General features: G+C 48.6%; 1 protein-coding gene across 1 annotated transcript; it reads right to left on the bottom strand.

The window, feature by feature from the left end:
• Positions 1 to 11,427: 11,427 nt before the first annotated feature.
• RPRML (reprimo like) lies at positions 11,428 to 11,865 on the bottom strand. Its single transcript, XM_030966446.1, has one exon. The coding sequence runs from the start codon at positions 11,761 to 11,763 to the stop codon at positions 11,428 to 11,430; it is 336 nt and encodes a 111-aa protein (XP_030822306.1). The 5' UTR covers positions 11,764 to 11,865.
• Positions 11,866 to 14,534: the final 2,669 nt, after the last annotated feature.

The raw sequence follows: 14,534 nt of genomic DNA, 5'->3' as shown, positions 1-14,534 counted from the left end.
GGCTGTTCTGTTGGAGGCCTTTGGCGCCTTCCATAGTCATTTCCCAGGCAATTATTACCCAGCTGAAATTATTCCTCAGGGAACGAGACAGGTGATTTTATTCTGTTGAGTTTGGAATAACTTGCAGGAGACCCACACAAAACAGTCTATGACAAAAAAGGCTTAGAATTAGTTCCTCTGGGATATTTTTAAGTGGAATAATCTCCTTGAAGTTGTCTGGATTCACAGGAAGATTGTCCCAGGGACAAAGGGAGCAAATTTGAAGGAAAATGGGAAAAAACCATGAGGTTAGGGGAAGAAGAGCATTTTGACATAAACAAAGTGACAAGGGCCAATTCTGTAATAGAAAGTTATTTCCTTGTCATAGTGCAATGAATGGGGACTAAAAGAAGGGAGAAAAAGCCTGAGAAATGGCAGCACCATGTGGCAGCTGAACTATGGCAAAGCAAGCCAAGTTTTATCATGAGAATTTAATGTTTTGTCTCTTTCTGTTTATTTCCCAAGCTCCAAAATAATCCATCAGCAGGAAACCAATGCCACATCCTCCCACCATCTCTGCATTGTCATCCAAATTCAAAGTGGGAGTGAGATTTCCCAGATCAAATGATCTCAGCAGTGAGCTGAGCTGTACTGAAGACAGCTTTGAGTAAGGGAGCAACAGGTCTCATGGAAGGTGCTTTTGGCAAGGCATTTTTGACTTGAAGGTGGCAGATTTGTGCCATGCTGCATGTGCTTCCCAAAAGTACCTCATCACACCCAGAAAAGAAGAGTGAGGGAGAAGCTGACAGAATTCAGGGGACTTCTGCACAAGGACTGCTTGATGGTTTGGGCAAAGGAGACCAGAATTACAAAATCACAAAATCACAGATTGTGCAAGGTTGGAAGGGACCACAGGGGGTTCATCTGCTCCAGGATGTGTAATATGTTTGCACACCCCTGCACTGGGAGGAGAGGTGTGAGAAATGCAAGACAAGACGAGAGACAGGATGAGAGTTTGAAATGAGCCCAGAAAAACAGAGAAATAGCCCAGAAGTGTGTCTGAATTAGCCCTGGAATGAGGTTCACTAGGAGCAAAGGCAGAGCTCTGCAAACCTGCCATGGTTATCAGCTCCATGAATTGTGGGTGAGGAACAGCGAGCTAGGCACAGGAATGGTCCTGGGGTTTTAGTGGATCCAATCTCTAGGAGAATTCTTCTAAAGCTATTTCTTGGGGAGTTTGAGAAATACTTTTCACAAAGTTAAAGCCTTTCCCTCCTCTTCCCTACTGCAGGCAGGAAGCCTGAGACATTTAAATTAACTGTGCACATGGCAAATTCCTCAGCAGCCAGAGGTTCCTGTTTCTTGTGCCAGAAGTGATGCCTGGGGGCTGCTTGTGAACCAGGGAATAACCTGAGCAACATGGAAATGATGTTTAGTGTTAGTTTACTAGGTTGGGATTTTTTCAGGTTCCCTATTCTGGGTCACAGCATTGCTCCCCTTTGTGTGGGATTGCCAGGTTGGCAGCAAGGATGCAGAAAGCTGGGGATGCTCTAAACTGTTCATGTCATGAGCTTTAGCAGACAAAAGCCCAGTCCTAAACAATCCCCTCCTCCAGAAATGTCCATAACTGTGGAGCTCAGCTGAGCATTCCCATCACAATGTGGAGGGCAGTGCTGAGGCTGAGCTTTGGCGTCACTGCTCTTCTATTCTTTCATCTCACAACCCTCTCACATGAGGAGGGAGCTATAAAAAGGGCCTTTGGCCCACTGCATCCAGTGGGCAGTTGGGTTTCTTTGTGTCTTGGTGCCAAGTGTTTTTGCCTTCTGTCTGTTAAAGGGCAATCCAGTAAATACCTTGGAGCCATTAGTCATCCCAAAACTCTGAAATAAGGCACCTACAGGCAGAGCCTGAGCCTTTTGCAGTAACTGCATCTGTGGAAATTCCTATGAAGATGAGATTCTTACTAACTTCTTCATTCCATCAGCCTTTGCTGAGCCAAGGAGAAGGAGCCTGGATTTCAGAGGATCACAGAATCATCCAGGTTGGAAGAGACCTCCAAAGTCACTGAGTCCAACCTGTAACCAATCCCCACATTGTTACCCAGCCCAGAGCCCCGAGTGTCATGTCCAGGCCTTCCTGAGACCCCTCCAGGAAGGGGAACTCTATCACCTCCCCCGGCAGCCCCTCCCAAGGCCTGACCACCCTTTCCATGAAGAAATTCTTCCTAATGTCCTACTTAAACCTCCCTTGGATGCCTTTTCCTCTTGTTCTGTTGTTCCCTGGGAGCAGAGCCTGACCCCCACCTGGTGGTACCCTCCTACCATGGAATTGTGCAGAGCCACAAGGTCCCCCCTGAACCTCCTTTTCTCCAGGCTGAGCCCCCACCCCCTCCCCCAGCTCCCTCAGCTGCTCTTGGGGCTCCAGCCCCTTCCAAGTTCTGTTCCCTTCCCAGCCCCTCAATGTCCCTCTCACCATGAGGGGCCCAGAACTGAACACAGAACTTGAGGTATGACCTCAACAGTGCCCAGCACAGGGAACACTCACTGCCCTGGTCCTGCTGCCACACTATTTTTGATCCAAACAATACTTGTTGTGGGTCATCCAGCCATGCTGGAGAATTTGGCTCCAGAGTAAAGTGCTTTGAAATCAGCATCTCAAACACATGAGGATGATTGGGCAGAGCCACCTCTACCTCTGTGAATTGTGATCAGTGGAGGGGAGTGCTTGGAAATTGCTTTGCAACCCAAAGGAAAAATCAGATGTCAGGTCTTGACTTGAAAATAGAATTATCTAGGGCTCCCTGCCACGGCAGAGCTGCCTTCTTTCTTTTTCCTTCCCAGTCATGTGAGAAGCACAAAAACTAGAAGCTGTTTTAACCCTAAATCAAAAGAAATATCCCTAGTGATGCAGCTCAGGCAGAAAGAGGTGTGAAAAAAAAAAAAAAAAGCCATGACCTATAGGAATGTAAATGTGATCAGTGCTCCCCTTCTGCACCTTTGCCCAGCCCAGGGACCATCACATTTCTGTACAGATTTTTCATCTCCTCATTCCTTGTTTCCCCAGGAACTTTATAAACTAAGTAATGAAATGCAGCCACCTGGCACACAGCACACTGCCAAGAGAGAAGGGAGAAGGGAAACTTGAGCCAAGGATGCAGAGCAAGTCCAGCATTTTTCTAGGCATGATCTTGCAAGCGCTGCAATGAAAATAACATCATGATGTTTTTCCTACCTTTGCATCTTCCCTGAACCATTCTTGGCCATTGGGAATTGCCATCTGTACCAGAGACCAAGCCTTTGCTCCACGAAACTGATGTGGAGTCTCAAAGGGACTTGCTAGAAAAATTGTGTGCCCCTGGGCAAAGCAACCTATTTCTTGACGTTCCCCAGCCAGAAAGTGCTTCACTTTGTCTAATCAACATTTATGGTGGAGACCTTTAGTTTCATTCATGTGAAAGCGAGCTCCAGCAGAGCCAGAAGGCTCAGGCTGTGGCAGGCAGACCAAGGAAAATTAGGGAAAATATTGGAGACTAGGGAAAATTTTTCCATGGAAACGGTTGCCAAGTACTGGGACAGGTTAGCCAAGACAGTGGTAGAGTCACTGTGCCTGAAAGTGTTCAGAAAACATGTGGATGGTGTACTTGAGGACATGGTTTAGTGATGAACATGACGGTGGTGCTGGTAAATGGTTGGACTTGTCGATCTTGGAGCTCTCTCCAGCCTGAACAATTCTGTGATTCTATACTAAATCTGTGGATTGCTACCAGACATCATTGCCAAGGCTGATCTAGAACAGTCACTGCCACCTCCAACTTGCAGCCTAGTGGTAGGGCAGCTACCACATGAACCAGAGCTTCTGGAATACCCCCCAGCTGAGCAGAGTGAGCAGCACAGGAAGGAGTGGAGATGAGCAGCTTGTTCAGCAATGACTGCTCACAGCCAGACTTTGAGATCAGTCAGCTGCCTGCACACTGTGGTCATGATCGGGCAAGTGGAGATTAAATCTCTTGTTCTTTCCAGCTGTGACCCTCTGGCTTGCTGCAGATGTCCAAGGGTATGTCCTGTCACATGGGAGTGTTGGCATGTCCTGCCGGGGGTGTGAGATTTAGTGGCCCATGTACTCTCTGGTTTGTATAATGCAGGATAAGGCAGGATGAGCCTTGCTGTGTCCATGGGTCAATAACTTCCCTGGCTTCAGCCTGAGGAGTTTGAGGCCTTTAACACCTCTCTGGAGCTAAGGAGCTGCAGAGCATGGCAGAGCAGTGGGGAGCAGTGCTCTGCTTCCAGGCTGGTCCTCATAGCAGCTGGCAGAGCACACATCAAGCTGCATGAATGGCTGCTCTGGGAATTCATTGCAACCAATTAGTCTGATTTTCAATTATCTGAGAGAAAGAACTTAGCTTATTAAAGTCTAATTACATTTTGACTAGTTCTTCATCTGTCTTGTCCTATTAAACCTGCATTTGGGGATGCAAGCTGGAGGGGAGCACTCACAGCTGCCTGGAAACCTGTAAGATGGGAATGCTTGTGGGGCTTTCCAAAAAGGATGACTCTGGATTTAACTCTGCATGTGTGACAGCTTGAGCCATGCCAGAGCAAAGAGTCAGCATCCAGCACCAGTCAGGCAGCTGCCATGGAAAAGGAACAGTGCTCTGGGTTCACTTCATGCACACCTTGTTTTCCTGGAAGATGCACAAGCGCCTGAGTCCACCCTCACACCCATGTGTACTAGCTTCCAAAATCAACACACACAAAGGCAACAAAACTGGCTCTTTCTGGAGAACCAGAGTTGTCTGACTCTGCAATTCCAGCCCCTTTTCCAGAAAGGCCACTCCAGTTGCCTGATACCACAGGGATAGATGTTTCTCCTTGTTTATTTTTCTTCTCCTTTTCTTGCTTATTGCCTTGCCCATCATTTCCAGTGTCCCACATGCAGTTAGATGGAAATGGTAACTCATGGTCTCACAGTATTGATCCTTTCAGAAGAAGTGGAGCATCACAGGAAGGCTGATCTCATCTCCTTTTCCTCTAGAGTCATTCCAAAAACCATAAGTAGTGGTGTTCTCTGAAACCACATGTCAGCTGGCACAGCTGATGCTGCTGAAATTCATAAACAGCCATTGAGCCCACATGGAAGGAAAAAGCAGATCCAACTGTGGATTCTGGTTCTGAGTCCTCTGGTCTCACAGCCCCCTGCTAGGAGAATAAATCCAGCTGCAGAGGTGGTGTCTTCAAAGGCTGTCACTGGGGCAGGAGAGCCCCATTCCTCTGAGATGACATGTTCAGGCAGGTGTTATTAATTCAAAAAAAGGCTATCAATTTGATTTAAAAGCTGATCCCTGACTGCACCCCAGCACAGAACACTTTACTGTGCTCATTCCCAGCTGAATGCCATGGGCTGACAGAGTGACAAAACTGCTGCCTTTATCTTGAAGGCACCTGTGACCTACAGCCAAGATTGCCATGCAGACCCATCTCTCAGAAAGATATTTTTGCTTTGTTGTTGATTAACCTGCCTTAAATTATTGCTATGAAAATGTCATCCCCACCAATGAGCTTCTGGCAGGGAAGAGAGCAGCAAAGGCATCTCTGAAGCAAGACTTGTGTTTCACGTACAACCTGAATTACATGTTGATGAGCAGCATCTTTCAGATTGGAGACAGTCATTTCAGATACATGTTTATGTCTCTGAGTGTTGCCAGTGCCTCCACCACTTCCCAGCACGCTGACAGTGACAGTTTCAGGGATGTGCCAAACCATACTCTTTGCTGGCAATGTTCTGATTTTCTCTTAACTCAAGTTTCCATAACCCTGTGTTCATGGAACAAACAAGTCTGAGAAAATGTCTGTCTCTAAAATCAGAGGAGCACAAATTTTGCCAGATTGATGGGGAAATGCTTGGCTAACTCATCTTAATGGCAGAACTAGTATGAAGCCAAAGGTGTTTCCAACAGAAAGCTGGATCAGGCAGTTTTCAAGGCTGTTGAGGTTTAGTTCTTCCCTGTGTTCACTGTTTTACAAAGACATATTCTCCAGACTAAAATTAAATGAGGTTTTCAATCCCTCATTCATACTTAAGAACACTAAGTTGGATTCAGGAAGCCAAATGACTGCTTTAAAGGCATCTATACTTGCAAGATCTAATGAGACACTCCCTGTGCACAGACAGCAAAGCCCAGAGCAATGTTCCTGAGTCCTCTGTGGTCTTTTACTTCTGTCATTTTGCCACTGGCCAGGGACTGTTCAGGTCTGGTTGTTGGCACAGGTCTGAACCACACCAGAACCATTCTCACACATTAACAGTATCATCAGTCAAGTTCCCATGCCCAGAAATGTTCCTGGTGTTCCCCATCTCTCTGGCACAGATGGAGCTGTAAGATCCATTTTATTCCAAGGATGGCTTTAAATGCTCACACAATCCCAAAATTTCTCTGGTTTGGCAAAGTCACATTTATTTGGAAGTAAGCAGCTTTCTTTGCCCCAGGTTTTTGGTGGGTACCAGGTGCTCTGCAAACCTGAGTAGAGAGCAACCCCAGTGTCAAGTTGGCAGCTCCAGTCAGGCTTAAGGATGGGGCCAGGGCAGGGCAGGGAGTCTGAGGAATTCCACACTAAAACATCTTCAGCAGCCTCAGCAGCAAAGCAGCTGGAAGACACAGAAAGAGGGAAACATTTCCCTTTCAAACAGTGAAACTGTCAGGCAAAGTCTCCAACAAGGCAAAGCTGGCTCTCTACTCTGTCATTGTTTGGCCTCAGTCTCCCTTGAGTCCCTGACTCTGATGGCATCAACTTGTGCCTCTCTGGCAGAGCTAAAGGACTACAGAGGCTTCATCTGGAGGCTAATGGCTCTTGCACAGTTGATACAAGAGACTCATGCTGAGGGTAGTGGATTTATGGAGTGATGTTCCTGAGTAAAGGCACTGCAGATTTCAAGCCATGTCTCTGCTAAGTGAACCCAACATGCACTGCCTCAGCTTCCTCCAGAGAAAACACAGAGGGTCACAAAGCTGCTGCTTTAACCAGGACTGAATTAAAACTCCATATGAGCATCAGCTGGACTGACCTCATACACTTGCTGGTGGCTGGAGCCACTTTTTGGGTTGGGAGGGAAGGTGGGAGTGCCTTTTTGCCCACAGCTGGGAGGGCAGAAGCAAGACACAGGAAATTTCCATCTTGCTTAATAGACACCCCTTTGGGGAGCACAGCATCCTGGAGACCTTGCCACAGCCCAGGAAACATGTGTTCTCTTCTTAGGTCTGTCATGAGGATTTATAAAAGTGGTCTGTTACCCCTTTCCAGCCCCCAAATACCTGTCTTGTCTTGGAGACCAGCTTTGGGACATCCGTCACTTGGGATGTGGGCAAGTTGTTATCTAGGACCACAGCACCCTGCTGTTGGCCCAGCTAGGACCAGGGATTGTCCATCACTGCTCCCTTGTGTGTCACACCTGCAAAGACAAGAATGTCCTTCCCTTTAGCCAGCTGGGGACACACCTGGACCTAGGCCGGAGGTGTGGCAAGGAGCCAAGGTGGTGGCAGGCCATCATCTCAGACCATGAGAGGGGTTCAGCCCCTCACTCCCTCTAGCACCCAGTTTAAACCTGCAGAGATTCACTCCAGCTATTGCTTGTGCTTTGCAGGGCAACATGTGTCTGGAACAACGTGGTTCCCTCCATCTATCTACAGAACAAACACAGGAGTGCCAGAAAAGAGACAGAAAACTGCTACTTATCTAATTTGATTTCATTTTACTTCTTTTTTATTTTCTGAGCTCTCAGAAATGTGTTCAGTCTGGATTGAGATTACAACCTGAGTAATGCCTCCCTGCCTAAAAAACACCCAAACTGTTACCATAACAACCTGACTCTGTGCTTTATTACCATGGTGATTCTCAGGAATTATTAAATACTGTGTATGTTTGGTGCAGGTGCTCTGTTGCATCTGATGCCAAGCTCAGGTTGAGATCCTTCTTCCCCCCACAATCTGTCTGTCTGTCTCATCATGTTTAGCTCTTCCATTCCCTCAGTCCAGACTGCCAAGGCAGGAGGAAGAGATGGGTGTCATCTGGAACTTTGGTGTTTTCCCCACCACAGGGACATCTGTATGACCATCGTTTTCCAGGTGGGTCAAGCCACCTCTATTTCTGCAATTGTACAGCCAGTGATTCCATAATCAGAAGATTTCCCTTTGCAGGCAGTTCAGCAGGGGAAAATGCTATCACTTGCCTTTCTCTGCTGTCTCCCTGCTGCCTGTCTAGAAAGAAAAAATTCCAGCTGGAACAGAATCACAGCAAGTGGGGACCAGCCCAGAGACAGGCAGCTGTGCCTAGAGGAGGATGGTGAAGATACAGGGCAGGTTGCTCTTGGTGGGCAGGACAACTTGACTGACCACAGAGTCATAGAGTCAAAGAATCATTAAGGTTGGGAAGGACCCCCTGAGACCATGTACTGCCTAAAGTCATGGATGTTTTCAGAGAAGGGATGCAGACCAGATGGACCAGTGACTCAGACCAGTGTAACCAGTCCCATGGGCTTGTGCTCCACTGCTAGGAGGAGATCTTAGATGAGACTTGATGGCTGGTCCTCAGTCTGCCACTGATGTGATGATCCATCTAAACATATCCTTCCTTCCCTGTCCCTCCAGCAGCATCTCTCAGTCATGCTTGAACAGCTCCTGGCACCCCAGTGGCACTCTGGAAGTTATTGTGCTACAAGTAACAATTGCAAAAAAAAAAAAAAAAATAGTCATAAATAACAGTTACAAAAAAACTGAATTTTCTTGGGAGCTGGTAGGCACTTGTGAGCTTATGCTAAATAAGGAGGTGTTAGATGAAAAACTACAGCTTGTGGGGAGAGGCAGTAGAAAGAGCTGTTATGGTAGCCCTTCAGTAGCAACCTCATCCTCCAGCTGGAGAACTCATGTCTCTGGAGCAGGACAGCTGGGTTTTCAGAATCTGAGATCACAGCTCTTCCCCTGAGATCTGGGGAGCATTGTGGTACCCTCAGTGCCTTCCCTTAAGCAACCATGACTTCACCTCAAGATGGTCTTTAGACCCATAACCTCTGATCCAAGGGGTTCCTTCATGATGCCAGCCTTCTTTTCCACAAATAATTCCTCCTCAGTGGGGTAATCAGCCTTTTATTGGGAATCTAGTTGGATAAGGATGTGTGCAAGTGTTTTAAGCATCTCAACCCTGCACAAGGAAGGCAGAAGCATATGAGGACGTGCTGTAACATGGCAAAGGTGGATGGTGCCACCAACTGCTTCCTCTGAGGACCTCCAGCTGGTGGATGGATTGGCAAGAGGGACCAAATGCCAACTGAAAGCAGGATGGAATGGGAGTTCAGGGAGTAAATCTGGGTTATCCTGTGACAGCACAGCAGCGTGTAGATGCAGATACACCTTTAGGTTACAAATACAAGTACAACCCCATGTCTTACCCTCATGTCTGACCAGGCTGTGCTCCCGCAATGGGAGTGGTCTGCACTCTAGCAAAGAGACCATGGAATCATGGAATCCCAGAATGGTTTGGGTTGGGAGGGATCTTAAAAGCTCATCCAGTTCCAGCCCCTGCTGTGGGCAGGGAGACTTTCCACCATCCCAGGTTGCTCCAAGCCCCGTCCAACCTGGCCTCAGACACTGCCAGGGATCCAGGGGCAGCCACAGCTGCTCTGGGCACCCTGTGCCAGTTTGCATCCAAGGCATCACTCCGAGCAGTCTGTTCCAGGAAATCAATGGCCACAACACCCCTCACAGCAGCATGGACCAAAATCCCCTTCCAGGCTGCTGTGTGAGGCCACTTTACATGTGGCAGCAGGGCAGCAGACCCTCTGCACTGAGACGGTGGCTCAGGTCTGCAGACCTGCAACTGCTCATAAAAACCAGAGCTGCCTATTCAGCTGTTCCACTGGCACCAAGAGGACATTTCAAAGTTTTGAATCACAAATTCTGCCCCTGCTGCCACGTTGTCACTGTGCTCCTAAGGCTGACACACGCAACAGGTCAGTGGGAGCAATCAGAGACAGCACTACACTGGTCCTGCTCTGCATCATGCGGGAACCTTGAGAAGGTACTCAGCAAATAATGATTAATTACAAAACATTCTCTAATCATATTATTTCCTCTGGGAAAGGCAGAGATCTGTTCCTCTAGATTTACATCCAAGTGGCTCAGCTTATCAGCTCCTCCAGTATCCAGGACTGCTTTCCCACTACAGAAGTGAACCCAGCAGGAATATTGTTGGTGCAACAAAATACAAATTATTTCTACCTCACCCCCACAGCCACAGCTGTAATTCCATCACAGAACAAAGGTCAGGAGTCTTTCTCTTCTCACATAATTCAACTTTGACAGGTCATCAGCTAGAGGTTTCAACTCAAAGGCTGAAATCTTGCTTTGCAATAGGCACTCAGAGCATTTTTATGAGTCTCTGTTTCAGCACTGTGCAGGTATTCAACATGAGCCTGGAATACACAGTTCTTGATTAATTCATTTGCTAGTGGAAAGTGATACTTGCCTGCGAAAAATGATAGTTGTTTCTGCTTTAAAGAAATACCTCTAATTACACTGCACTTCAGTGTGAGATGATTTTACCTGGAACTAGGATTGAAATTCCTGAACTACACACACACAGAGAACTAATAAAGACAGCACAAAATTCTTTTGAAACAGGTTGTTTTTTTCCTGAATGTTCACCAGTTTTCAAAAATTACAAAACCTCAAAGACTGTAACAATGTAGCACTTGGAAATAGAGGCTGGTGTGTTCAAAAACAAGCATGCTTTTGTTTTAAGGGTGGAAAGGGGTTTATATTTATTCATGTTCTTTTCTTCCTCCACCATAGAGCAAAAGAAGAAACTACCAGTTTATTTAACAGGATAGGTCAGGAAAATAAGGAACAACATGCTTTCCCTGTTACAAAACTACCAGAAGATGCATGCTCAAGGTCCAAAACACAACAGACTGACATTTTTTAGCATGCAGACTTCATTTTATGACCCACACTTCCCTTCCCCTGCCCCTCTCAAAGATGAGGTCTGTGCCCTGTATTTTGCTCTCCCATTAGTTTGTTCTTTTGTTTTCTTTTTGTAACGACTTATTTGCCTTTTTTTTTTTAGCCCTAAATCCCAGGTAGCAGTATCCAAGGTAACAGCAGTAAGGAGTCCAGATCTCCACACTATCACTGTTTCTGCAAGTTTCATGCAAAACTTAAGCCATTTCTGTGTGCAACACAATGCTGGTCATTTATTGTGCTTCACAGAGCTCTGGGGTGGTTTTCCCATTTGCCACCACATTTTGTTGACTGGGAAAAACAGGTTTGCTTTCCCACGGACACAGACAGACTAAAAGACCCCTCCCCCACTTCTCACTCCGCCCAGTTGCCCCAAACACATGGGAATGTGCATCTCAACACCAGGTCCATACAGTTCACTTGCCTACAAGAGCCCGGTGGCTTCAGTAAAGTCCCATGATTGCAGCGCCCACGTCCTTGGAAGGTCTTCGATCTTTCACCAGAAAGTTAATCATGCTCTCCGACTTGATGAGCAGGTTGCAGCCCAAAAAGAAGATGCCAAACATCACAGTCAAGGAGAGGACACAGAGGACAGCAATCTGCACCACCCTTGTGATGAAAAGGCTCCTCTCATCGGGTGCCAGGACCAAGGAGCTGCCATCAGTCGCCAGCACCGTGCTGGTCCCATTACAGCAGGCCAGGAGCATCCCCAAGCCCTGAGTCCTGTTGGGGTCAGCTGCCTGCTCCAGGAGGGTCTGGTTGAAAAAGGATCCATTCATGGTCTATGTGCGACCCCAAATCTTCAGGAAAGGTAAAAGGGAAGCTTGTTATCCCCCTGTCCACCCTTCACAAGCCAGAGCTCGGCAGCTCCAAGCAACCTCCCGTCTTTCCTCTCTCAGTGCCCGGGATGGAGAGGGAACTTCCTCAAGGCTGTGAGCAGGTGGGAAGCCGGTCCGTGCAGCCGACAGATGTCTGGATCCCAGATTTATCCTGGCACAGCATTAGCACGAGCCCCCAGACAAGCAAAAAGAGAGACAGAGAAAAGGAGAAAGGGATTTGGGGGAGAGGATGGCAGCCGGGGACCACCCCATGCCCCCTGCCCTCCCAACCTGCCCCCAAACAGTGAAGCAGTGCTGCCAGATCCCGGGGTTTCTCCCGCTGGAAAGAGAGCTGGTGTCTGCCGGCTGGGAGCTCCACAAATGCAAGTTACAAGCTAAAGTCTTCACCGTGCTCAAAGAAAAAACAGCAACTCCACCCCCTTCCAGCCTCCCCCCAGGCCCGCCTTCCTCCCCCTCCACGTTCACCCTGCTGCCCACCCCTTTCCCATGCTGCACACCCCATCTCTGCCCTGCCACACCCACCCCTGTGCCACCCCCAGGTGGGGGCTGACCCACCCCTAAGGCCCTGCAAGGTGGTACCTAGCTCATCCCTCCCTCCAGCCCTCCCACCTGCTCCCAAAAGCATCCTGCATGATGAGTGTTCATCCGGACTGCTGGCAGGTCCCTGTTCCCCCGAAGGCTCCTGTAAGCCTCAGGTCAGCGCTGCTGTCACCGATCTCCTCTTGCTGCTCTGTGCCACCCACTCCTTCTCCGAGCAGTGTGGTCCTATCCAGCCAGTCCACCCCCAGCTCTGCTTGATGATGCCTGTCCTGTGCCTCCAGAGAAGAGCTGGATACAACCCCTCTCTGCATCCTGTTCCTCTGGCTGGGAGCTTCTTCCTCCAGGCACATGGTCTCCCTTTCCTGCCCTTCTCACTTTAGCTCCTCCAAAGGGAGGCACTGCACCCTGATCTCTGCTCCATCACCAGCTTTGGGTCCCACAGCAGTGTCACTGCAGCATCCCGGGCCAGAGCGTCACAGGCCCCTTAGCCCCACCAAGGCAATTCCAGGGGAAGTTTCACCATCACTCTCCTCTCTGTATCTGCATAAGCTTCCAAAGTGAGACCATGAGTCAGGGGGCCCAGCTTGTCAGGCTTACTCCTACTCCTGCTCATCCCAGGGCTGTGCCCACAGGAGTGCCATGTCCAAGCTTCCTGGTTTTGTCCTTTGGCATTTGCCTGGAAATCTGTCTGGATGACCCAGAGTAGCAGATCACTCCCAAAGTACCGTGTGAGGACTTTGCCCTGGTTTATCCATGTACATGCTGGCTTGTTTCCTTTGCCCAGCCTTCGAGGGGATTTTAATAAAACAAAAATGAGGATTGATGAGTTGTAGCTCAAGTCAGGAACGTGTGGCTGGCTGAGGGTGGCGGGCAGCTTAGCAGGGACACTGTCAAGTGATCTTCCTTTTGGGCAGCTTGGATCCCCTGGTCTGCTGCTGTGACTTTAGGGGCTCAGACCTGTTCAGTTCAGGGTTTACTTGTTGCATTTTCTTCCTTGTTCTGAATTTGGCATTTCTCTCCAGGTTGATGCCCGCTCTGCTAGGGCAGTTGCAGCAGAAGTTATGCAGGAAGGAGGGGAAAACCCTGATCCAAGGAGCATCTGCTTGTGTTTAACCTGGGACAATCCCACGGGAAATCAGAGCATCCCCAGTGCCCCAGCCTGGCACTGGAGATCCTCTCCCTGCATACTCTCAGACTGAAGGAGTTTCTGCTCCCTCTGGTGGCTCCAGCTCCAACATCTCCTCTCCCGGCACACCCCAGCATGGATTTGGGCTGCACCCATTGCTCCTGGGTCACAGCCTGTGGTGATGGGTCAGCCAGGGCTCCCAAACTCTCCCCTGCTGGTTTCTGCCTTCATCCCACCAGGGATCCCAAAATCTGGAGCATCCCACTGCCTATTATGCAGTGCCTGGAGGTAACATTGTGGAACCTTGGAATGGTTTCAGTTGGAAAGAACCTTAAGTCATTCTAACACCCTGTCATGGGCAAGGACATCTTCTGCTAGACCTGTCCAAACTGTCCTTGAACACTTCCAGGGATGGGACATTCACATCCCAGCAATGTTTTTAGGACAAGCAGCACCTTCTTGCAGTTTGCAAGGAAATTCCACCTAAACATCTTGGACTGAGTTCATTCCATCCTTGTCCTCAAACAGGACCAGCCCAGGAAGGTGAAGGCATGTCAAATACTTCATTTTGTGACTTTTTCCTTTTTCTTTAGCGTTTTTGCACCATGATGGAAGTATCACAGCCCACACTGGGCAGGGGATTCCAGGACACACAGAGCAACATGTCCTTTGGGAGCAGCAGCACTTGCCAGTTTAGGTAGCCAGGAGCTGGGCAGGATGAGTCCCTGGTGAAGAGGGCTTGAGACATGGATGGCAGGTTGGGTCTGGGGGTGTGCAGGGCCAAACAGGATGCCATATTCCTCTCTAGACAGTTAAGACTAATCTTCCTTTCCATGAAACAGATACAGTCACAGGATGACACAGCGCAGCACATGGGGACAGGCAACCGTGTGGGCAGAAAGCCCCACATGATGGGAAAGGCCATATAGGCAGCATGTCCAGGCAGGAAAATAAGGAATTTGGATGCCCTAAAACTGGCTAATGGGGTCTGCAGTGAGATATGGCTCCAGGATCTGAATCAGGGCAAGACTAGAGATGCCCAAAA

The sequence above is a fragment of the Camarhynchus parvulus genome, chromosome 27 (genome assembly GCF_901933205.1).
Source record: "Camarhynchus parvulus chromosome 27, STF_HiC, whole genome shotgun sequence".
Taxonomy (NCBI): domain Eukaryota; kingdom Metazoa; phylum Chordata; class Aves; order Passeriformes; family Thraupidae; genus Camarhynchus; species Camarhynchus parvulus.
The sequence above is the reverse complement of the archived record's forward strand: the minus strand, read 5'-3'. Positions and strand labels throughout refer to the sequence as shown.